Genomic DNA, 26,174 nt, shown 5'->3' on the forward strand with positions numbered 1-26,174 from the left:
TCTTGTGGTGCTTCCGCTCTCCGTTAACGAAGGTTGAGCTTCATTCGGCACTCTGTACGACGCTTGACACCTCAGCAGGCGGGTCGGAGCCACCTTCGCGACTAAACGGCAGCCTTTGGACTGAGAGGTCTTGTGTTTTGCATATTGTTCATAAATTGTTGTTTTGGTAATACGTTGGTCGAAGTTTCTTATGGATATCCCGGCATTTGGTCTGTTGTCCGGCCCGGGCTAGGTGTCGCTATTTTAGAAGTCGGTCCTTGTTTTGGCTTAGTACGATTTTGGTTTACTGCATGGTGGTTCTGGTAGTACGCCGGGTCGCTGTGGTTGTGTTGCATTTTGTATGGGGCTGTGTGCTCGGAGCCGTGGAGTACCATGATTTTATTATTATTAAGTAACATTATCACTTAAATGATTTAATTCTTGTTGCGTTAATTGCAACTTGGGCAATGAGAAATTTAGTAGTGTAATTGCGGAAGATTTAATAGTGGCACATGCCCCTTTACCTGTTTCGTAATCTGTTAATTACCGAAAGACCTTAAGCTCATAGTCATATGATGTGATTTTCTTAAAGTATTTATTTTTTGTCATGTCATTTTTTTTTAATTTGCTGATCACTGGTGTACTGTTCCAAGTATTAAAATGTTTCAGGTAACTATTACTTGGCCGTTCGTGATACATATTGTTTGTTATAATAGATTTAAGTATGCCAATTGTAATGTCTCATATATCATGATGTGCGTGTGTAATGGTGCAATAAATGGATGATTGTTATTTCTGTTTTGGCGCCCTTCATGCCTCCTTTCTTGTCCCTATTGGTACGCTATCCCTGTGTTCGTAAACCACATCAAGAGTTATATGAACAGGAGGCGCCCTGTCGTCTTGGAGCGCAGCATTATAATGGTGGGAACATTGTGGCAAGGGACTGAGCTGATCAGCCAAAATGGTCACATAATCCTTCGCAATAATACGACCTTGCGGAGTAGCTGTGCCCCATGGAGCACCCCAATATGGCCGCCCAGATCATCACTGAATCCCCGCCATGTTTCACTCTTGGCATCAAGCAGTCTGCATCTTAGGCTTGGGAAACCGTATGATACACGTAAACTCGACGTGAACTTGGAAAAACTGCGAACAAGACTCATCCGATGAAATAACTTCCTTCCATTGCTTCAAAGCGCGGATGTTATGATTACGGTAACGGGCATTTGCGTTATTTATGAGTGGCTTTGAATTCCAGCTCTCCCTGCAGTTCCGTGCTTATGGAGCTCCCTACGTGATGGTTTGGTGCTGACAGGATTTGCCAGTCCAACGTTCAATTCTGCATTGACTTCTGGAGCTGTCGTCACAATGCTCTTCCTTGACCGGCCACGTTGGTTACGGAAACACACACCATGCAAGCACCAACAATTTGCCCTCGTTCGAATCCAATTAACTCTGACATAACGGACTCAAAACTACGCAAAACGTAGTTTTGACTCTGACTGACACTTAAAACGTACTGAGGACATCGAACAGGTGCCGCTCGTCGCCAGTTACAACAGCGTCTCTGCAAGCTTTGTTAACATCTGTACTCACGTTCAAGAATGCAATTCTCGAGGTGTTTCCATATTTTTATCCAACAACTGTAGGTGGCCTAAACAGCGCAACGTCACATATAATTGCAAAGATGCAGGTCGTTATGACCTTTAAAGCAATCACAGAACGCATGCACACAATTACAGGCCCATCACACTCACGTCCGTTCCTTGTAGGATTATAAAATATTTATTTGTGTCGTCGTATGGTAACTGTTCTAACCAACATGAATCCTGCCAAGTAGGCCAGGTTTAAGCTCTCTGAGGAGGTCCAGATGGCCTCAGACGGCGGAGGCCAAGTTGGTGCCCCCTTTTCTTGACCACTGGAAAGTCTCAAATACAGTTGCGCACCGTCGCCTAGTTAACAAAGTATTTGTTTATGGAAGACCAGAACACACATGTACTTTGATTGAAGACTTCGTGACAAACTGCACTAAATTTATCGTTATTAATGTGCAAACACTGTCACAAGCGAGACCAGCCTTGGCTCTGAGTGAACAGTTTTTATGCTGATATAACCCTCTCTGGAACTCATCGATGAATTTCAGTCTGAACAGACTTCTGAAAAGTGGTAAAGGCAGATGCCAGGCTGAACGTTAATGGAAGAAGCCGCTTGTAAAGTTCTGCCTCGACCGGTCGTGAATATTGATTGTCGGCTTTACCGAGTTGAACTTAGAGAGAGAGAGAGAGGTGGGGGGGGAGGGGGAGGGAGGGATGGGAGGGTGGAAATAACAGCTGAACGTCTTGTCACGATTGTGTTCGGTGAGTACGAGAGCACAGCAGAAAGCCAAATTACAATGAGTGATGTTACTGTTACGTTAGATATCGCGCATTCAGGAGAGCTTTGCGGTCAAAATTCTAAGAGCCTGCATTCCAATAATAGTCACTAAATGTATTAAATTCTCGAGCACAAATATCGCGTAATAATCACAAAGATAACAAGAGAAATTCACACGTAAAATGGGCACCAGTAGTTCTCGTTAACGTTTACCAGGGTAGAAGACGGGGCATTTACTCTGATATGCATATATGCATACACTACACCATGTTTCGTGGGTCGTATGCTCAAACATTTTATGGCGAAGGGTACTTCCGGTATAACTACCTGATCCACTCTTCCCTGATGCAATTGCGAATGCGGCGTGGGAAGAATGTCGGTAAACCTCCGTATTAACTCCAATTCCTCGACATCTCTCTTTGTGGTAATATCGTTAGATGTATGTGAGAGGAAGTAATAAATTGTCCAACTTTCCCTGGAACGTACTCTCACCGAATTTCAACGGGAAACCTTTCCGTGATGCTCGCCTTCTTGCAAGACAGCTAATCTAGCCCAGTCTTGCCACGTTAAAAATTCAATGTGGTGGAAAGGGGCCAGTTAAAATGTTGGAATCTCTGCTCTATATCAATCGTTGGAGACACTCAACTGCAGAAGCCATTTTTGCAGACCATTTGTATATTCACTGCAATTATGGAAGCTGCTGAGGTCTTTTTCATTGAAAGTGTGACCATGCCAGTTTGAGGGGCAAAATGAGCTCACATGTGACTTATAAGCAATAAATTCGGGAAATCGAAACTCGGCATCACAGTTAAATGTAATCACACGGTGACAGAGCCCCGTGTTCGAAATTATTGAGAAAGTTCTTTTATTGGAAAATTGCTGTCAGGTAGCTGTGTGGTACGAAGTACACATTAAACTCTAAGCAAGTGGGGAAAATTACCTTGATAAATGATTCAGTTGTTGAAATTAAAGACTGAAATGTCTAACGCCAAAGCATATCCAGTCTATTGTCAATTAATTACAAATATCATTGAAGAACTGCGTCAGTTTGTCGAAGTTGTCCCAGTACCGTTAGTTTATTCGTAAGGATTTTTGAATCTGACTTCCAAATGCACTTTTGAGATTTTAAATCTCACCAGGAAGAGAGATTGGTGCAAGTCTGACTTCTCTGCCGTGAGACATCAGTATAGTTGTAATTGAAAATACGCACAACAAAGCCGGCCGGTGTGGCCGTGCGGTTTAGACGCTTCAGTCTGGAACCGCGTGACCGCTACGGTCGCAGGTTCGAATCCTGCCTCGGGCATGGATGTGTGTGGTGTCCTTAGGTTAGTTAGGTTTAATTAGTTCTAAGTTCTAGGCGACTGATGACCTCAGAAGTTAAGTCGCATAGTGCTCAGAACCATTTGAACCATTTTTTTGAACGCACAACAAAAAGTTTTGCATCCCCTCGGTTCCGAGAGTTCCGGAACCTGTACAGAAAATGGGAATATATATCGAAAAAAACATTATTTTCGTCCTTTCTAGTGCTCATGAAAACCACACATTGCATGTTGTACCATCATATAGACAGACCTTCAGAGGTGGTGGTCCAGACTGCTCTACACACCGGTACCTCTGATACTCAGTAAAACCGCCTCTTGTATTGATGCAAGCCAGTATTCGTCGTGGCATACTATCCACAAGTTCATCAAGGCACTGTTCTTCCAGATTGTCCTACTCCTCAACAGCGATTCGGCGTAGATCCCTCAGAGTGGTTGGTGGGTCACGTCTTCCATAAATAACCCCTTTCTATCTATTCCAGGCATATTCGATAGGGTTCATGTCTGGAGAACATGCAGGCCACTCTAGTCGAGCGATGTCGTTATCCTGAAGGATGTCTTTCACAATATGTGCAAGATGGGGGGCGCGAATTATCGTCCATGAAGGCGAATGCCTCGCCAACATGTTGCCGATATGGTTGCACTATCGGTCGGAGGATAGCATTCACGTATCGTACAAACGTTACGGTACCTTCCATGACCGCCAGTGGCGTACGTCGGCCCCACGTAATGTCACCCAAAACAGCAGGGAACCTCCACTTTGCTGCTCTCGCTGGACAGTGTGTCTAATGCGTTCAGCCTGACCAGGTTGCCTCCAAACACGTCTCCGACAATTATCTGGTTGAAGGCATATACGACACACATCACTGAAGAGAACGTGATGCCAATCCTGAGCGCTCCATTCGGCATGTTGTTGGGCCCATCTGTATCGCTCTGCGTGGTGTCGTGGGTACAAAGATGGACCTCACCATGCACGTCGGGAGTGAAGTTGCGCATCATGCAGCCTATTGCGCACAGTTTGAGTAGTAGCACGACGTCCTGTGGCAGAACGAAAAGCATTATTGAACATGGTGGCGTTGCTGTCAGGGTACCTCCGAGCCAAAATCCGTAGGTAGCAGTCACCCACTGCAGTAGTAGCCCTTGGGCAGCCTGAACAGGTCATCGACAGTTCCTGTCTCTCTGTATCTCTTCCATGTCCGAACAACGTCACTTTGGTTCACTCCGAGGCCCCTGGACACTTCCCTTGTTGAGAACCCTTCCTGTCACAGAGTAACAATGCGGATGCGATCGAACTGCGGTGTTGAGCGTCTAGGCATGGTTGAACTAAACACGAGCCGTGTACCTCCTTCCTGGTGGAATGACAGGAACTGATCGGCTATCGGACCCCTTCCGTCTAATAGGCGCTGCTCATGCATGTTTGTTTACATCTTTGGGCGGGTTTAGTGATATCTGAACAAAAAATGGTTCAAATGTCTCTGAGCACTATGGGACTTAACATCTATGGTCGTCAGTCTCCTAGAACTTAGAACTACTTAAACCTAACTAACCTAAGGACATCACACAACACCCAATCATCACGAGGCAGAGAAAATCCCTGACCCCGCCGGGAATCGAACCCGGGAACCCGGATATCTGAACAGTCAAAGGAGCTGTGTCTGTGATACGATGTCCACAGTCAACGTCTATCTTAAGGAGTTCTGGGAACTGGGGTGATGCAAAACTTTTTTTGGTGTTTAGAACTGTTCAATCTAGAATTCATCATCATTTGGAAACTGCAATGAAAGTACGCCTGCAAATTTTAAAATGTGTTAAAAGAAAATGCCATATGCGTCTGATGCTAAGAATGGTTTCCAAATATTTTCAGCTCAATGCAGTCACTTGAAACTGGTATTTGAGGTAAAAGCTCTTTGGTCATCTACACTCCTGGAAATTGAAATAAGAACACCGTGAATTCATTGTCCCAGGAAGGGGAAACTTTATTGACACATTCCTGGGGTCAGATACGTCACATGATCACACTGACAGAACCACAGGCACATAGACACAGGCAACAGAGCATGCACAATGTCGGCACTAGTACAGTGTATATCCACCTTTCGCAGCAATGCAGGCTGCTATTCTCCCATGGAGACGATCGTAGAGATGCTGGATGTAGTCATATGGAACGGCTTGCCATGCCATTTCCACCTGGCGCCTCAGTTGGACCAGCGTTCGTGCTGGACGTGCAGACCGCGTGAGACGACGCTTCATCCAGTCCCAAACATGCTCAATGGGGGACAGATCCGGAGATCTTGCTGGCCAGGGTAGTTGACTTACACCTTCTAGAGCACGTTGGGTGGCACGGGATACATGTGGACGTGCATTGTCCTGTTGGAACAGCAAGTTCCCTTGCCGGTCTAGGAATGGTAGAACGATGGGTTCGATGACGGTTTGGATGTACCGTGCACTATTCAGTGTCCCCTCGACGATCACCAGTGGTGTACGGCCAGTGTAGGAGATCGCTCCCCACACCATGATTCCGGGTGTTGGCCCTGTGTGCCTCGGTCGTATGCAGTCCTGATTGTGGCGCTCACCTGCACGGCGCCAAACACGCATACGACCATCATTGGCACCAAGGCAGAAGCGACTCTCATCGCTGAAGACGACACGTCTCCATTCGTCCCTCCATTCACGCCTGTCGCGACACCACTGGAGGCGGGCTGCACGATGTTGGGGCGTGAGCGGAAGACGGCCTAACGGTGTGCGGGACCGTAGCCCAGCTTCATGGAGACGGTTGGGAATGGTCCTCGCCGATACCCCAGGAGCAACAGTGTCCCTATTTTGCTGGGAAGTGGCGGTGCGGTCCCCTACGGCACTGCGTAGGATCCTACGGTCTTGGCGTGCATCCGTGCGTCGCTGCGGTCCGGTCCCAGGTCGACGGGCACGTGCACCTTCCGCCGACCACTGGCGACAACATCGATGTACTGTGGAGACCTCACGCCCCACGTGTTGAGCAATTCGGCGGTACGTCCACCCGGCCTCCCGCATGCCCACTATACGCCCTCGCTCAAAGTCCGTCAACTGCACATTCGGTTCACGTCCACGCTGTCGCGGCATGCTACCAGTGTTAAAGACTGCGATGGAGCTCCGTATGCCACGGCAAACTGGCTGACACTGACGGCGGCGGTGCACAAATGCTGCGCAGCTAGCGCCATTCGACGGCCAACACCGCGGTTCCTGGTGTGTCCGCTGTCCCGTGCGTGTGATCATTGCTTGTACAGCCCTCTCGCAGTGTCCGGAGCAAGTATGGTGGGTCTGCCACACCGGTGTCAATGTGTTCTTTTTCCATTTCCAGGAGTGTATTTTTACCAAAAATGCTTTACCCAAGTACACAGAAACGAAATGAGAGGTTAAATTCAACATTCGATGTGACTGACTTCCCAGAAGTCTCACGGCAAATCAGACTTGCACCAATGGTGAGAATAAAAATCTCAGAAGCGTGTTTGGAGGTCATATTCAATAATTGTTACTAATAAAGTAACGGTACTGCGGCAACTTCAGACACACTGATGCAATTCTTCAATGATAATCGTAATTGGTTAATAATATCAAGTATATGCCTTGGTGTTACACATTTCAGCCTTGAATTTTAACAAATTAATAATTTCTCATCTGCATCTACATGAAAACTCTGCAAATCACACTTAAGTGCCTGACAGAGGGTTCATCGTACCAGCTTCACAATAATTCTCTATTATTCGACTCTGGAACAACGCGCGGAAAAAACTGACGCCTATATCTTACCGTGCGAGGTCTGTGTTACCTTATTTTGACACCATGTCCGCAGCTCGTGGTCTAGTGGCTAGCGTTGCTGCCTTTGGATCACGGGGTCCTGAGTGCAGTTCCCGGCAGGGTTGGGGATTTTCTCCGCCCGGGGACTGGTTGTTTGTGATGTCTCATCATTTCATCATCGTTTATGAATGTGGAGAGTTTGGACTGAGTAACGAATGGGAACTTGTATGGGCACTGATAACCGCGCAGTTGAGCGCCGCGCAAACCAGTCATCATCACTTTGTCACTATGATCGTATCTCCTTATGCAGGTCGGCATCAACAAAATGTTTTCGCATTCGGAGGAGGAAGTTGGTGATCGAAATTTCGTGAAAAGATCTCGCAGCAACGAGAAACGCCTTTGTTTTAATGATGTCCACCCCAAATCCTGTATCAAGTCCGTGACACTATCTCCTATACTTTGTACTTTCTCGATGTATTCTGTTAGTCCTATCTGGAAAGGATCCCACATCGTGCAGCAGTGCGGTACTCCAAAAGAGGACGGACATGCGTAGTGTTGGCGATCTCTTTAGTAGGCCTAATGCCTCTTCTACGTGTTCTGCCAATAAAACGCAGTCTTTAGATCGCCTTCCCCACAACATTTCTATGTGTTGTTTCCACTTTAAGCTGTTCCTAACTGTAATTCCCATGTATTTAGTTGAATTTACAGCCTTTAGATTTGACTGAATTATCATGTAACCGAAGCTTAACGGATTCCATTTAGCACTCACATGGATGGTCTGACACTTTTCACTATTTAGGGTGAATTTTCGCACCAAATAAATATCTTTTCTAAATAGTTCAGCAATTATTTTGATCTTCTGATGTCTTTACTAGTCGATAAACGACAACAAATCTCAAACAACCTAAGACGGCTGCTTAAATATCTCCTAAATCGTCTATGTAAATCAGGAAAAGCAGAGGGTCTATAACACTACCTTTGGGAACGCCAGAAATCGCTTCTGTTTTACCTGATTATTTTCTGTCGATTACTACGAGCTGTGACCTCTCTGACAGGAAATCACGAATCCAGTCACATAACTGAGACGATATTCCATAAGCCCGCAATTTGAGTACAAGCTGTTTGTGAAGGCAGTGACGAAAGCCTTCTGGTAATCTGAAATCCCTTGTCTCAACAGTTCGTGTGAGTAAAGAGCTAATTGTGTTTCAAAAAGAGACATTTTCTAAATCCGTGTTGACCATGTGTCAATAGACCGGTCTCTTAGAGGTCTCTCTTCAACATAATTCATAATGTTTTAACACATATTTTCCAAAATCCTGCTACATATAAACGTTAGTGACATGGGCCTGTAATTTAATGGCTTACTCCTACTATCTTTCTTGAATATTGATGTGACCTGTGCAACTTTCGAGTCTTTGGGTACGGATCTTTCGCCGAGCGAGCGGTTTAATATGACTGCTGATGCAATAGCTCCATACGTAACATACTCCCAAAGGTAATTACTTGGTAAGCACTATGGATCGGAAGACTTGCTTTAATTAAGTGATTTGAGTTGTTTCACTACTCCGAGGATATCTACTTCTAAGTTAATGGGGGCAGCTGTTGCTAATTCGAATTCTGGCAGATTTACTACTTCGTTGGTGAAGGAATTTCGGAAGGCTGTGTTTAGTAAACATGCTCTTGCAGCACTGCCATCGATAGTATCTCCATTGCCATCGCGCAGAGAAGGCAACCATTGGGTCTTGCCGTTATCGTGCTTTACACACAGCTAGAATCTCTTTGGAATTCCTGTCAAGTTTCGAGACAAGGTATCGATGTGAAAACTATTATAAGCATCTCTCATTGAAGTCCGCGCTAAATTACGAGCTTCTGTAAAAGATCACCTATCTTGGAGCGTTGGCGTTCGTTTAAATTTGGCATGCTTTTTCTGTTGTTTCTGCAACAGTGTTGTGACCCGTTTTGTGTACCACGGGGATCAGCTCCGTCGTTTGTTAATTTATTTGGTAAAAATCTCTCAGATGCTGTCGATACTATTTCTTTGAATTCAAGCCACATCTAGTCTGAACATTGTTAATTTGGGAGAAGTGGATATTGTCTTCCAGGAACGTTGTCAATCGAATTTTTAGCTATTTTTTTGAGTAGATATTTTTTCATTCATTTGGGAGTTACGATCCTGTGTTCACTAATCGCTGTATTCATTTTGATGCCCGTTATTAGCTCAGTGTTATTTGTTTCCAGGAGTTAAAGTGTTTTTTCATAACCGTTCACTATTGGAGTGGACTCATGAACTAACTGCTCGAAATAATTTTCAGAGAATGCGTTTAGCACCATTTCGGATGATGTTTTGTGCGTACCTCAGATTTAAACATCTATTTTCGCCAACATATCGGGGGTTAATTGAATTCACCACCAACTATAATTGTATGAGTCCGCTATGTGTTTGAAATTAGACAGAAGTTTTCTTTGGACCTCTCACCAATTGTATCATCTGAGTTGTGGGGTCGGTAAAAGGATCCAATTATTATTTTATTCCGGTTGCCGTGAATGACCTCTATCTGTACTAACTCATAGGAAATTATCTACCAATTACTCCACAAGATAAACTACTTCTAACAGGAACAAACACGCCACCGCCAACCGTACCCCTTTAGCCTACCCTTTCTGAACGCCGTCAAGTCCTTCGCAAAAGATTCGGTTAAACTTCAATACCTGTAACGATTGGAGAATCAGTGCTTTCTGTTAGCGCTTGGAGCTCTGGTAATTTCCCAACACAGCTACGATAATTTACAACTGTTATACCAATGATTCCTAGATCTATGTTCTTCCTTTTCTATACCCTGTGAAGCTGTTCTTGTGTTTCCCCGAGACCCTTTAACCTAAGAAACTGCCCAGTCCCCGCCACACAGCCCTCTCTACCCGTGTAGTCGTCTCCTGCGTATAATAGAATCCTGACCTGTTTAGGTCCTATCGTGCAAGTCGAGGAATCTGCAGCCTGCACAGTCGGAGAACCCTCTGAGCCTCTGATTCAGGCTCTCTACTCGGCTCTGTACCAGATGTCTGCAATAAGTCCTGTCGACTATGTTGCAAATGGTGAGCTCTGCTTTCATATTTCAAATAAGACTGGCAGCCATTAGTCACTGACAGTCACTCGAAACCAGAGAGAATACCTCCCAATCCAAAGCGCCATACATCATTGGCACTAATGTGAGCCACCACCTTCAGTTGGCTGCACCCTGCATGGCATCTGGAAGGACCCGTTCCACATCTGGAATGACTCCACCTGGTTTTCACATGTAGTGCAGATAGGCTTTCTTCCTCTCCTTAGCAGCCATTGTCCTCAGCGGCCCGATAACGTGCCTAACATTGGAGCGCCCAACTACAATAATCCCACCCTTCGTGACTGCCAAAATCTTGCAGGCTGAGAGGTCTCCTCTGAAACAGCACAAGCGACTGCATCTGGCTGAGCGACAGTGTCGGCTACAGACAGCAATTGGAACCTGTTTGTCAGAATAACTGGGGAGGCCTTATGTTCGACCCCTGGGAAGTCTGTTACCTGCCATGCCCTGAAGCGATCTCCTACTCGAGCACAGGTGAGGGGCCAACCTCAGTGCGAGCAGTTACCGGGCTGGACACTGGTGTGGACCGATCATGCTGGACTTTCATCGGATCCCCATGAGCGGTCCACAAAAGTGGTGCCCATTCACTGGAGCCCCAAGCTCAGTAACTGAAGCCAAGAAAGCCCGGAGACAACTGCGAAGTGTCAACAACTCAGCTTTCATCCGCACACAGCAATCACAGTCCATGTCGATATTAAAACTTGGAAAACTACGCTACACTACATAGACAAACAAACGATAATCGACACACGCTCAGGCTCTACTGTAGATTCTGACGGAAAGGCAAGAAACATGTCCAATAAAATAGATTAAAACGCAGAGGTTCAAAAACTGAAGTATCAAAGCATCCAGACTACATAATTCGCTCCTGGTTAGCAACTCCTAAAATGTAAAAAAATCGGGTTACTTTCCGACACAAACGAAAACGCAAGAACTGTGTCTAGTAAATACCAAATTAACACGCAGAAATTAAAAAACTAAAAAGCACAAAGATGAAACTATATAATTAGTCCTGGTTAGAATCCTTGGTCAGCAAGGTGGCTTTACCAAATTTCCATGTTTCTTTTGTGAATGGGACAGTAGGGCTAAGGATCAACACTGGTGTAGAAAGAACTGGCCTGTGAGGGAGTCTTTAAAACCTGGTGAGAAGAAAATTCTACGCAAAAACCTTGCAGATTCAAAAAACGTACTCCTACCAGTTCTACATATAAAGTTGGGCGAATGAAACAGTTTGCAAAGGCTTTGCCTAAAGATGGACCATGTTTTAAGTATCTCTGCCACAAGTTTCCACACCTTTCAGGAGCTAAACTAAAAGAAGCCGTCTTTGTCGGACCTGACATTAGAAAACTGATGTTTGATGTTAACTCCGAATCCTCAATGACCTCAAAGGAGAAAGAAGCATGGTTATCATTCAAGCAAGTCCTTAAAAAGTTCTTAGGATATGAAAAAACTCAGAATGTTTCTATTATAGCTACAATGTTAGAGAAGTTTAAGACTTCAGGATGTTTAATGATCCTGGAAGTTCACTTTCTGAACAGTCTCCTCGATTACTTCCTGGACAATCTGGGAGATGTTAGTGAGGAGCAAGAAGAGCTCTTTCACCAGGACATTCAAGTGATGGAAAAACGCCAGCAAGGCCGCTGGAACACCAACAGGATGGGGGACTACTGTTGGTCACTTCACCGAGAAGTTGAGCAAGCGACTCATCGTAGAGAAAGCTACACAAGATGCTTAAGAGAAAGAAAATACAACCAGTTCCAGCTGACAAGTGAAACCTCTATCAACAGACATAGTTTTAAGTAGCTTACTGTAAATACAAACCATGCTTATGTTGTAACAAAACTTTTCATTAATTTCCCCGTTTACTGTATAGCATAGGACTTTTATACTACATAATAAAAAGCATATTGCTCTAAAACTATGGGTGATACAAAAAAAACAAAGGCTGGATTTGGATCCAGCTCATAAAAATCTATAAATATCAGCTATCATAATAAACAAAGTTTTTCAAAAAAAAATTTTTCGTTGGCCTGTGAAATCAATCTCTCTCTCTCTCTCTCTCTCTCTCTCTCTCTCTCTCTCTCCCTCACACACACACACACACACACACACACACACACACACACACACACTTGTTAATCCAGACGCACTAAAAGACAGATTTTTCTCTTTTATTTATTTCTTTGAATGTGCATCCAGTCGTTGCAAATACTCGTCAGTGGTTTTAATGACTCTATTTCAGTTTATGGTATCTGCAGTTAAATATGTTGATTTGCACTGTATCTTATTATAGCTGAGTTTCAGGTCCATTTCCGGACTTCGTCTACTAGTTTCTTCTAACGCGCTTCAGGGAAACAAAATATCAGCAGAAATTTGAAATTAGTTGTTCAGGGATTCCGGTCTACCCCTTTAAAACGTTTTCAATTCCCCCTTTTCCAAATTAAGGATCTTAACTTCCTTCATGTAGTTTCTGTCGTACGCCAACCCCATTCCTGGCTCGTCTGACTTCTAAATTTCAAAATGTCCGCATGAAATTTAATGAAGCTGTATCGACGCATTCACTGATGTGCCAAAACATTATGAATACCTGCTCAATAGCTCGTTGATGCACCCTTAGAACGTCGTGCAGCAGTGATTCTGCGTGGTACGGATTTGATAAGTCCTCGATACGTTTGTGGAAGTATGCTGCATTAGATGACTACGCACAAGTCATGAAGTTCTTGTAAGTTAAGAACGGGTGGTTTGTGGACATGTGTCTGGTGGCTGACAGTGTCTCAGATGAGTTTTATCGGTTTCAGGCCAGGCGAATTGGTGGTCAAGACATCAACGTGAGATTATTAGCATGGTCCTCCAACAGCTTATACACGTTTCTGACCTTGAGACACGCAACAAGTTTAATGTAGTCTACAGCTGTAACGGTGCTTTAGATTACTACCACACGGCCCATTGCAGCCCAGGTGAATGTCCCCCTACACCGTAACGCTGCCTCACTATCCCGTGGATGTCGAGTGGTGCATGTTTCGAGCAGCCGTTCACTTCAACGACATGTCGAGAAATGACCGTTGATCCGGTGCAACAAGAAACACGATTCATCCGACCAGATAACATATTTTCACTGAACCCTGCTCTAATCTCGATGAGTCTGTGCCTACTGGAATAGTAATTGTTGTTGAGTCAACATGGAAATACGTAGGGATCGTCAGCCGTGTAGTACCATGTCAAACAATGTTTACTGAAGAGTATGCTTCGAAAGTCTTGTGCCAGCACCAGCATTGTAGTATGGGGTAGCGAATCGGACGATTTGGCAACAGCAGTTATATTGGTTTGGCGGGAACAAATCATTCAGAAACTTTAAAGCACGACTGGGCAACCGACGGCAGCGGGCCGAATGCGCGATTGGTTTCAACCCGGCCCTCGGAAGAAATTTGTGGGTGAGAGTGCGTGATGAGGGGCCCTCACACATTCAGTATTATTGTCAAGAGCATTGATGTGCAAAATAGTCTCAAGTATTACCAGTCCGTACTGAGCGTGTGAAGGCGAGTCTCATCGGTTTGACAATTTGCTATTCTGTTGTTTCGGATTTTTCTAGTTTGGATTCTGTACAATAAAGCCAATATGCTAAGTTCAAGCGATGAAACAACGCTATTTAAAATCAATAAAGATATGACGGCTTAATTTATTTAGTGTTATAGGGAAGCCCATCCCTGTGCGATCAGTTGGCCATCGTATTTCTCTAAAACTATTTAAAAACTGCTTACTAATGGTGTTTGTGGATATTAACACAATAAACTTCAAACACTTGAATGACTTGACTGTGATCAAAAATCACTAAGTCCGTCCTAATGGCACGTCGACTGTGTTTGCTTATCTCAATGCCGCATTTTATTTTTCTGTTCTTTCTCGTATTAATATTGGGAAATAATTCTTGTCCATTGTAGACGTGTTAGAACACAGCTACAGTTGAAACTGAAGGTAATGTACAGTGAATAAGCTGCAAACTCGTTGCTTGTATACGTGTTTATTTTTTCATGGTGTCATTTCAAGATACCTGACGTCTCATCTTCAGATTTTACATTTATATATGGCGTGAATATTGTTTATTCAAAAAAGGCATTGCAGAATTTTTACGCAATTTTTGAAACAGCTATTGTAAGACATTTTAAGTAAAGAAACACATCTGAACATGGGGTGAACATAAAATGAAAGTACTTCCAAAAACGCGTGTTTTGAAGCATGATTGTTTGGCTTGGCGTATCGGGAAAGGAGTGCCATTCATATCGGTACTTCACCCCATAAACATGAACCCTAACGTTACCAACACATTTTCCATATCGTGTACTGCCAAGAGGAGGGGGGTTACTTTTTACCCACCACAAAAAGTTAAAGAATTATTTTCGTTAATTGTTGTTAATTATTGAACTTAATAATGCCCTGATGTGTAAGTAGGGTCCACAACGTGAAAATATCATTTAGTGAAGTTTTAAACTCATTTTCCATTTTAACGTTTACGACCGAGGATGGGGTACTTCTGACCACCTCAAAAAATTAAAAAAATTAAAAATCGTTAACTGTCGTAGATTTTTATTCAGAACATACTTTTTAAAGACATACTGATGTGTAACAGGAGCTCTGAACCTGAAAATAAGAATGGTATTTGGTGTAAAGAATCACATCCACTACGAAGACTTGTTCTTTTGCGTTAAGTTTTACTGAAAAATGTAGAACAATTATGGAATCTGGTAGAAGAAATTACTAAAAACAATAAATATTTTTCAAAATTTAAAGGTACCTACAATATTTTCAAATGGTGGGCTCAGGTAACCTCCCTCTTGGTATTGCGAGGGTTGATACAGCGCCACCTAGGTGGCGTTGGTTAATATCCCAGACGCTATAGTTCTGACTTCATGCGCTAAAAGCGCTGCTGTCACGTCACAGCACATCACGGGACGAGGCGGCCCGCGAGCTTAAGTATGGTGAATCAGACCTGTGGGTCACCAAAGGTTGCCCATGTTTGCTTTAAAGCTTTGTGTTGTGGGTTGGCAGGAGAGCCAACACCGGGTATGAGAGGAAGCCGAAAGGCACGCGTTTTAGCTCACGCAGGCTGGCGTGAGGTCTGGAAGAGCGTCGCTCTTGACGGTACATGTTTCAATATCAATAGTAACTGGAATGGCGCCTTGCTAGGTCGTAGCAAATGACGTAGCTGAAGGCTATGCTAACTATCGTCTCGGCAATTGAGAGCGTATTTTGTCAGTGAACTATCGCTAGCAAAGTCGGTTGTACAACTGGGACGAGTGCTAGGAAGTCTCTCTAGACCTGCCGTGTTGCGGCGCTCGGTCTGCACTCACTGATAGTGGCGACACGCGGGTCCGACGTATACTAACGGACCGCGGCCGATTTAAAGGCTACCACCTAGCAAGTGTGGTGTCTGGCGGTAACACCACACTTTGTTTGTAACAATGAAACAGGACATGACGGCAATATGCTTATGCTGTAAAGATATTTTATAAAAACAACGGTTAAGTGATCGCTCAGCGTGAATTTCGTAGAAAGTTCAAGGTTCATCGTAGTCAGGGCCGGCGCAAGGCACGTGCGAAACGTGTGGCCGCACGGGGCGGCACTTTCCGAGGGGCGGCAAATCTGCCACCCCACCCCTTTTTTTTTTAAACTCAGCACTCATGCCGAAGAGGGAATTCGAAATAAAACCTCAGAGGGAGCGGCTGAGGGAACGGTGGCATGGCGCCTCGACAACCTACCGGCCGCCCCTGTTGAACAAGGGGAGGGAGGACGACTAATTTCTTCCTCGCCACTGTGGCAGCACCGTCGTACTTTTGCCGGAGGAACAGAGAGGGGGAAGCAGTCTGCCTTACACGCCAGTATTACAGATGGGCAAACTGAAACAAGTAACTGTTTCGAAACAAATGAAACAGTACAATGAAATGTTTCGATACGCTGTTTCGAAACAGTGAAACAGTTTGTGTTTTATAACCTAATAAACCTACACATTTTATCATCTTGAATGTCTACTGTATAAGTATGTCCATATAAACACAAATGAGGTGCGAGAGCGCTAATCATATCGCAAAAAGTCTTGGCAGTTTCGTATTTCCTGCAGCAAATGCGCTGCTTTCGTGTCGTGTGACTTTCATACTTTTCAATTGGCTGAGGACAGCCGTAGCTGAAGACAGAAGAACCACCACGAACGGAACTGGAGATGGGAGCAAACTGCAGAAACAGCGGATATGCTACTGGGATTCCCACATTCCGTTAGTATGGGTAATATACCCATCCTGCTAATTTCCATGCACACAAAGGGAATCATTGTGGATAATAGGCACAGTAACTATAGACTCACAAATAACGCCAAATAATTCGAATAAATAACAAAATATAACAGAAAAAGATTTTGTCTTTGAAGGTGTTTTGAACCGTTACTATAAATTCACCATGCCTCCCAGCCCTTCCCGTATCCATAACACTATCAGTGATATGTCAAACAGATTGCTTGCAATTATACCTACATCAGATTTATGTATCTGTCTAATAACTGTCACTCTACGCCTTTTTTTATTCAAAATGGTGTAGACTTACTTGCGTTTCTTAATATGATTACTGTACATGAACAGAGAAGCGTATGTTATAAAAAAGTGTAATTTAACAATGATTTTCACATATTTATTATTTTGAATGTGAATAATATGCCTTGTTTTATTTGTTGGTTAGTGTTTATAAAGCAGATGTTACGCCATTTCGGAATAGGACAGTCAGCTAGAAACGAAGCTTTATTTTCGGATATCTTAAGCTTCATGCTATTGCTTGTCAAAAAGATGTCGACACTCTTGAAAGTGTTTCATGAAGTGGTATGTTGTGTTTCAGTACCTGTGCCGAGCCCGAATCTCGTCCGACACAGAGCGGAATGAAACATCACTGTTTCGATACAATTAGTCGTTTAAGCGCAGGTGGACTGAAACAGCCTTATTTTGAAACAACGATACAGTTTCTGTGTCTGGCTCGAGATCGAATCTGGTCCGGTTATCCGAGACAGGGGCGGAATGAAACACCACTGTTTCGAAACAGTGAACCACAGCCGTTCCGAAACACTGAAACCGTTCCACGTATCGATACACTGTATCGAAACATAGAAACAGTGGCCAAGTCTAGCCAGTAGTCTTATGAGTGGAGCGCTACCAGCCTGTTACGCGCCGTGCGTTTACTCACAACTAATTTGGCAGAAGACGAAATCTAATTTGGAAATTCGAATGCAGTGTTCGGTACTGCAGTTACATGTTAAGCCTTAAGCAATTTTGCTAAGCGCTTCAATGGCAGTTTCCGAGTGTTTTATTCTTCCCGCATTATGGAAAAAAATGGTTGAACATTACTACAGTCAAACATGTGCAACACCTACAAATGGCTAGAAGTATTCCGAATGGGTAAATACGCTGCGAGTAATTACAAGAAATAAAGATATTTCTAATAAACCTGGCATGAGTTGGGTTGTGATGTATTTTTGAAAATTTTTGCAATCCGTTTCTGAGTGATAGTCGGTCGTTTTGGTTTTTGAGCCATAAAACACCTGTCTCCGCCAGCATGAACAACAATTAAACTCTGACCGGCACTTTTGTTTGACAATACTACTCGCACACTATCACTTTGCCAACATTTATTTACTGTATTATCCGTGTGATTCCATGTTTAATCTTAGTAAACAACTGGTAGCTTTGATTCTGATGAAAACCTGAGAAAGTAAGGTCTTTTAGCAACAATGCCCTCTCGTCCGCACAAAACAAAACGTTAATTTTGACACCTTCTAAAACGAAAATCCATAGAGAGAACATTGCTTCTAAGGGTTTCCTTGCTAGCTTTGAAGCTCATTTCTGTTTGACAAAAGTTGTGCAGTTTTCGCGAAGTTCCTATTTCTTTCTATTGTTCGTAATGTCATAGAAATTGCTGCCTGATAATACATTTATCCATATCTTCGGTCACATACTTATTGTGAGCTTCTTGCTTCTTCTTCTTGAGCACTAGTTTAACCGTAGTCTCGCTGTACCTCGTCACGTGACCTAGGTCCTGGCACTGTCGCGTCACCACTTCACCTTTACAGGCAATAGGTATTGTTGCGTTCTCTACTATGAAAACTACAGAATTCGTTTCGGTAGTTGGCCGAGGGAGTCAAGATTGGTAAGAAGCACTTTCATTGCGTTTGGTAAGAACAGAAGATTGATGCGTCCGAATTTCTTGCAACTTTGGATGTAATAGGTTAAGAGCTTTTCACATAACGTCCAATTAGTATTGCGCATACACGTTACTCATAAGTTAGAAGTTTTCTCCTTCAAGATTGCAGAATAGGAAAATTTATTTTTTTTGTGATCTGTTACTTCAAAAATTGGCAAGTCGGCAAATGAGCACGCGTCGTCCCAATTTCTAGAATGAAAATAAAGCGAAGAAAAGTGAAGTGATACGGCGATGACTAATTTGTTACCCCTTATTCCATAATCAGACACGAAAGAAGAACACATGAAAATTACGACAGATGTCGAGTGTGTCGAGTGTCAGTTCTTTGAAATGAACAAGCGCAGTGCAGTGAGTTAATATATTTCGACTAGCATTAGTACCCGTCGATGTCCGGGTGTGTATTTATTACATTATTATGTTACTCCATCTCCTTATTCTTCCGCTCTCCGTTGTCTTCCGCTCCATCTCCTTATTCTTCCGCTCTCCGTTGTCTTCCGCTCCACTCTTTGACCGTTTCACCTGCAAGATTCACCTGTAGTGAAATTCGGTCTGAAATTCAATTTCACGCGGCTCAGTTCCTATGACATCATCTCCTGGACAGTGTATCCTAGAGTAATATAATTTTCCGTTTATGTGCAGTGGAATATCAGGAAATTGCCTGTGAAATGTGTTGGAAATAAAGTTAGTACACTGACATCAACAGTTAGTTTCACGCAATCGTTCTTTACAGGCTGGAGTGAAACATATCCGACGGTAGAAAAAGACTGTCTGGCAGTGAATATAGGAAAAGACGGGCGCTGACGGAAGATGACGATAAGAAGCAAAAGGATGCACTACAACGATATTTCAAACCAAAGAGAGAACGACCTAGCAGCGGCTAAGGTGGAAAAACAGAGTCTGAAAGTACAGAAACTGGTGGAGCTACTGCAGTTACATCTTTATCTTGAGGACATGACCAGTTAAGTTGACGAACACAGTACTGCGACCGCCGCATACAGTAGCAATGCTGACGGTGAGCCATCCACAACATGTTCAACAGACCTCGTCTGGACTCAAGATATGCTTTGTGACGAAAGCTCCGAGATTGAAACATCCAGCAGAACTGAAATTAGGGGACCCGATTCGGAAAATGCCGGAGGAACATCAGCCGAGGAACTCACCACCGGAGAAGGGATTGAAGGCGAGCCTAAACCGGAAGACACAATTGACTCAGATCCCGGAAGATGGCCGGAAATTATTACCGGCTGCGCTCGAACGACTTTGGTCATGTGAGGTCCTCCCGAGCATATTAAGGAAGCTGAAGAACGTCCTAACGCGGACAACCGGCGTTTCAGCCCTGTGCACTACAGCTATTCTTTGAAGAATTTAGAAGAAGCAGATAGACATTGGTTGGTGTAGTCAAAGAGCAAGGATGCTGTGTTCTGCTTTTTCGTCATCCACAGTAAAAATTGCAAAGAACAGTATAAGTGACTGGCGGCACCTTGCTTCGTATATTGAAAGCCACGGGAAGTCTACCGAGCATTTGAATTCACATAAAAAGTGGATAGTGTTTTCCGAGGGACTGAAAAAGTCACGAACTGTCGACGCCCATCATCAAAGGCTTCTGAATACAGAAAGCGAACATTGGAAAAATGTTCTTGAGCGATTAATAGCAATAATTCATTTCCTGGGTCGACAATGTCTGCCTTTGAGAGGAAGTATAGATACACTCTTTCAGCCTGACAACGGAAACTTCTTGAATCTCGTTGAATTATTCGGAAAGTTCGACACTGTGATGATGGAGCACCTGCACAGAACAAAGCAAGGTGAGAACAAGGGTCATCATCATCTTGGAAAAGAAACACAGAATGAAATAATTCATCTTATTGGATCATCTATAACCAACAACATTCTATTATTGATGAAATCTGCAAAGTTTTACAGTATAATTCTGGACTGCACGCCAGATATTTCAAAAGTTGGGCAGATGACAGTTGTGGTACGTTTCGTCCAGGCGACAAGATTCGACGGGGTATACGATGTCCGAATTCGGGAGCATTTCCTGGGATTTCTTCCAGTGTCCGATTCTTCAAGCTCCACTTTGACGCAGGTCGTACTCAAGTTCTTGGAAGATAAAAAAATCCTATTGTGTAATATGAGAGGGCAAGGATACGACAACGGAGCAAACATGAAAGGAAAGAAGTCTGGTCTCCAGAAAAGGATTTCAGATATGAATAAGAGAGCATTTTATGTACCATGTAGCAGTCACTCATTGAATCTTGTTGTAAACGATGCCCCTCTTCTAAATATGCTGTTTCAATGTTTTCGACAGTGAAAAGCTTGTATGACTTCTTCTCGTCCTCCGTTCGACGTTGGGATGTCTTGAAGAAGTATCTGCCTAACCTGTCAGGGCAATTTAGCAGCTCGCACGGGGCGGCACTTGGGCTTGCGCCGGCCATGGTCGTAGTAATACTGTTCCATCAGCCCATGCCATCAAGTCAAGTACGAAACTTTAAGGTGACTGGTTCGGCAGGAAATAGGAGAGATGGCAGCAGAAAAAGAGTGCGTACACCAGAGAACATAGAGGCAGTGAGACAGCCCGTTGAAAGAAGTCCATGCCGTGTCATTCTGACTTTACGGCTTCTACACCGCCCAGTTCGACGGATCTTACACCAAGATCTTCTTTTCAGCGGCTACAAGATTCAACTGTTCATGCACTACAGAAGAAGGACTGTGGAAATATTTTAATTTTGCTAGCGGCTTCTGCAAAACTTACTCATGAAGGACGAAACAAGTTTCCATTTGTCAGGCCATGTAAACATACAAAATTTCCGTTACCGTTCTAACGCAAACCCACAAGAAATCCATGAGAAACCACTCTACAGCCTGAAAGTTACTGTATGGTATGCGATATTTTGTTTTGCGGTTATTGGTCCGTTCTTCGTTGAAGATGAGAGAAAGGGCTGTGCTGTGACAGAGGAACGCTATGTTCACATGTTGGAGAACTGATTAGCTTTTGCAATTGCTCATCTGCCTGTAAACAAACACATGTTCTTCCAAGAAGATGAGGCTACCAATCACACCGCGCGAAGTTCCGTGGTAACTGGGCGGAACCTTTTTCCCAGTCATGTTATCTGTCTTCAGACACTGGGATATCGGATGCATGAACAGATTCCCCGCGTTTTCAACCTGTGATTTTTTTTTCCTGTGGGAATGCTTCAAATCACAAGTGTTCAATTCTCCAGCAGCACACAAAATTCAAGAGTCGAAAAATCGAATTCAGGAAAAAAATCCAACGAGATAATGTGCCGCAGAACAGGTGTTGGGAGCGATGTCAGCAGATGACATGCCGAGTGCATTTGGAACGATGGTGGGCATCTGAAACACGTTATGTTCGGAAAATGAAGACTGCTTGTAGTTTGTTCAGTTTGTAAACTAAAACCTCTTATGTTCATTGTGCGTTCTTGTTTATTTCAAATTTGCCAGATTGGCTGCCACATCTTTTAGTATGTCCTCAGATTAGCCACAATTCGCCGCCATTTCGTGAAGCAGCTAAAATGACAAAAGGAAGCTATTGTGAACGGCGAGGGATCAAAGATATTCCTGATGTATTCTTTTAAAAGTATGTTTTCTTTATTTTCTTAGATGGCAGGACACCACGAAGTTGTTGTAACCTGTACGTATTTCCTTTATAGCAGATGCATCCGGCACCTCCATCACCGTGATGACCATCATAATGCAGTTCTGCACCACGGCTAGTGGTGCTATATCCAACCTGCAGAGCCTAGAAGTGCACCCCACGTGTCTGCGGCAGATCACAGCTTCTGTCGAGTGGACGGTAGCCGCCATCTTTCTATCACTTACGCCACACTTTGTTTTCCAGGTACTTGAACAGGCACAAGCATTAGAATGTTCTTAACGGCATGAAGAATATAGTCCTCTAACAAGATTCCGGATTACGTCAATAATGCAAACAAATATTCTGCATGTGTGTTAACATTGAATGTGTTCTAGAGCTAGCGTCTTTCACTATTAATTCAAAAGTGGTGGGTGCTGGATTCGATACTAGTCACTGTTTATATTTAGAATCAGCTATGGCATTCGGTGTAGGAGCTATCCTCATTCCGCCAGCGGAGGGTGGAAGAACGGATAAAGGATTAGGTTACGCTCTTGCCCTACGGGTGATAAACTGCCACTAAAGGCAAAAGAATCAGCAGTGATTAAATTTACGGGGATGTAGAAGCCAGTGCAAACCACAGCACTAAAGCCACACAATCTGCATCCACACAAAATGTTGTTACAATTGAAAAAAGTGTACTGATGATGATATCTTCACTACCAATAGATTCTAGATTACCATTCGAATATCTGGGAGGGGGCTGCAAAGGGGATAGTGACTGCGAGAAAAATGGTGAAAATCCAACGAAACGTTATGAATCTCATTGTCTGAAATTGCAATGTCTGAATTCTAAATGTATTAGGGGAGCTGGTAGAACTGATATGCGAAAAGCAAAAGTTTGAGTATTGATTACGAGGAAGCAGTGAAAGGAAATGGAAAAAAAGAAGATATTTGTTCGGAAGAATGTAAGAAAATATCAAAAAACCACAGAATATTGTATAACGGAAAGGGACTCGCATTCATTATGAATAGAATGGTGTGAGTTACTGTGAACAGCTAGGAGAGTGGAATGGAAAGCAAATCAATGTTAAGAACCGTATGTTATGTATGCATCCCAACTTTGCAAGTAAATATGGCGCGAGAGAGGGAACTGAACGGGGAAGTCAGAAGAGGAGCTGCAAATTTATTCATCGTGAGTGACTGGTACGCTACAGTAGGGGATGGAATAGAGGGTGGAACTATGGGACTATATGAGCTCGTTAATAGGAATGAGTGATGAGTAAGGCAGCTTTACCTCTGACAGAAATTTCAGCTAGCAACAGCAAATCCACAGCTCGAAAATCAGAAGAGGAGGTGGTATACTTGAGGAACGCTACGAGACACAGAGATACTGTATATAAACTGAATTACATGGATTATAATGAGATAGGGATTTCGAAATCCCTTACTGCGGTTACGTCATACCACTAGCAGAAACAGACTGTGATCAAGTATGGTAGGAGCATACTTCAGTTGAGGAGCAATGGACATCTCTAACTGCGAATAAATTATGGATAACATAATGTATAAGCTTACTTAAATTGACTGACGAAAGAAAGAAAGGAAAACTAAATTACCTCAAGAAAGAAAGTACTACAGGATTACAAGTCACTTAGAACAGAAGTTAATGAGATGTTCAAGGAAGCTACGTTGAAATGGATGCAGGAAAAAAGTGAAGAAACCGAAATATATTGGTTGTTGGAAGGACAGATGCAGCATATCTAAAATCGAAAATTGTCCAACGCTGAACGCATACGAGAGATCGAATAGGGAGAAAACATTGAATGCCTCTCCGAGGAGGAGGATCGTCAAAACAAAGTGATAAACAAAAAAAAAAAATGGATGTCGATTTGAAGACCGGAGAGAACATGCTACTCACGTCAGATTTTGACAGAGCTGTCAAGAACTTGCGATGATCCTCGTCAAAAGGTATAACTGTTATTTTCTCATTATTTTAAAAGCACCAGAGGAAGTGGCCTTCAAACAATTAATGTGGAGAATCTAGAATTTGTGAAACTGGTGACATATCATCGGTTTTTCGGAAGGCCATCATTCATACCGTCCCTAAGATGGTAAGTGTACCTGAATGCGAAAATTATCGAACAATAAAGTTGACAGCTCACGAATCCAATTAAGTAGCACAAAATTACCATGTTTGACCCACCTCTATCTAGAATTTGTGAAACTGGTGACATATCATCGGTTTTTCGGAAGGCCATCATTCATACCGTCCCTAAAATGGTAAGTGTACCTGAATGCGAAAATTATCGAACAATAAAGTTGACAGCTCACGAATCCAATTAAGTAGCACAAAATTACCATGTTTGACCTACCTCTAAGAGAAAAATGAACTTCAGGTGTCATTGTTGTTTATTTTGTCACGGCCGGTTCTGAGTGTCTGTTACTTTAATCGTCGTCGTCCCCTATTGCGTATTTATTTTCTCAGGGACATAGTCCTGTTTTTCCCTTTATTATTTTGCTTATTTCGTCTTGTCACTCATCTACAGCAGACATGTTTCTGGCAACCTTCTTTCTTAAGTCGTACATGGCTCGTTTTCTTCTTTCTCCTCATTAGATGCTTATGTCGTTGAATGCATGAATGGTGTTTATTTTTCATGTATGTATTCTGTACAAAGGACTGCCGGGTAGTTCTCCGATCTTACATACTGATCTAAGAGATCTTTTTTAGAGTTCAAATCACTGTAGTTGTTATCTACATCCATAACGTGCCTTCAGCCACTAATTTATGATGATGAAATTTATTTCCTTCCGTGCGCTGTCTGATGGTGATATCGTTTCTCCTGGAATGACGTTTGTCATGCCTAACAATATGATCTCATTCTCGTTATTAGGTATCATATTTGTATTTTTTCCTCTGCCATTTGGGTTGGTCGGTTCTGTACCCTCTTCTTTCTCGTCTAGTATATCTCAACGTATTCATCGCACATGCCAAGGGTTCAGAGTACGTCCTGGTGTTAATTTCAGCCATCTTGTTTTTCATTGCCTCTGTTTCTTTCATGATACCTGACTTAATCCAGATGGATTTCTGACTTTCCAGCCGTTATACCAGCCTGTGTGTGCTCGCTAGTATGGTTGGTTAGAGCAGAATCTTAACTGTCAATACATTAGGTGTAACGAGTATAAATATAGATATTCCTAATGATGACCGAGGACGGAGTACTGAACAAGGCTAGATCAGTATTTACGACGTAAATTTTACGTCATTCGCAGACTAATAATTATAGCCATTACAAGTCGTATGTTGTTAGTTTGGTTAGAACCTCCGAGCACATCTGGCAAGCGCAAACCATTCATGCTTACTTTCCACTGAGCAGCAGGTCAGATGTTGAAGAATGGACGTGTAGACGGAAAACAGTTAATCTCCACTGACAGGTATATTCTGCTTAGTGGTGCAGTACGACCGTACAGGAAATATTAGGTTGTTAAGTTAGTGACCTGCTTTTCGGAAGACTATTCGATGCAGAGAAAGACAAAACACAGCCAACACACTGATGTGTGTTCAAAGTAAGGTATCACATATAAAAAAATGTTAGCACTTATACCCGTTACACATTGTATAACTGGCGGGTTGGTCGCTCATCAACGGACTATAAGATATTGTCTGTTAAGGCTCGATTAATTGTTGCCGATGATTGTCCAATATGTAGGCAGGTAAAACCACAAACCCGGTTCTGCGAAAGGTACCTAGACAAAGTACAGCAGATGACACCAGACAAATAAACTAAAAGT

At 43.2% G+C, this 26,174-nt stretch overlaps 1 protein-coding gene across 1 annotated transcript in view; it reads left to right on the plus strand.

Annotated features, from left to right (window-relative positions):
• The window catches only part of LOC126176190 (solute carrier family 22 member 7-like), a 139,523-nt gene that overhangs the window by 108,919 nt on the left and 4,430 nt on the right, over positions 1-26,174 (plus strand). Inside the window, exon 8 of the mRNA XM_049923334.1 lies at positions 22,462-22,649. Coding sequence (XP_049779291.1) covers positions 22,462-22,649 — 188 coding nt within the window. The remainder of the gene's footprint in view (positions 1-22,461; positions 22,650-26,174) is intronic.

This window comes from Schistocerca cancellata, chromosome 3 (assembly GCF_023864275.1).
Source record: "Schistocerca cancellata isolate TAMUIC-IGC-003103 chromosome 3, iqSchCanc2.1, whole genome shotgun sequence".
Taxonomy (NCBI): domain Eukaryota; kingdom Metazoa; phylum Arthropoda; class Insecta; order Orthoptera; family Acrididae; genus Schistocerca; species Schistocerca cancellata.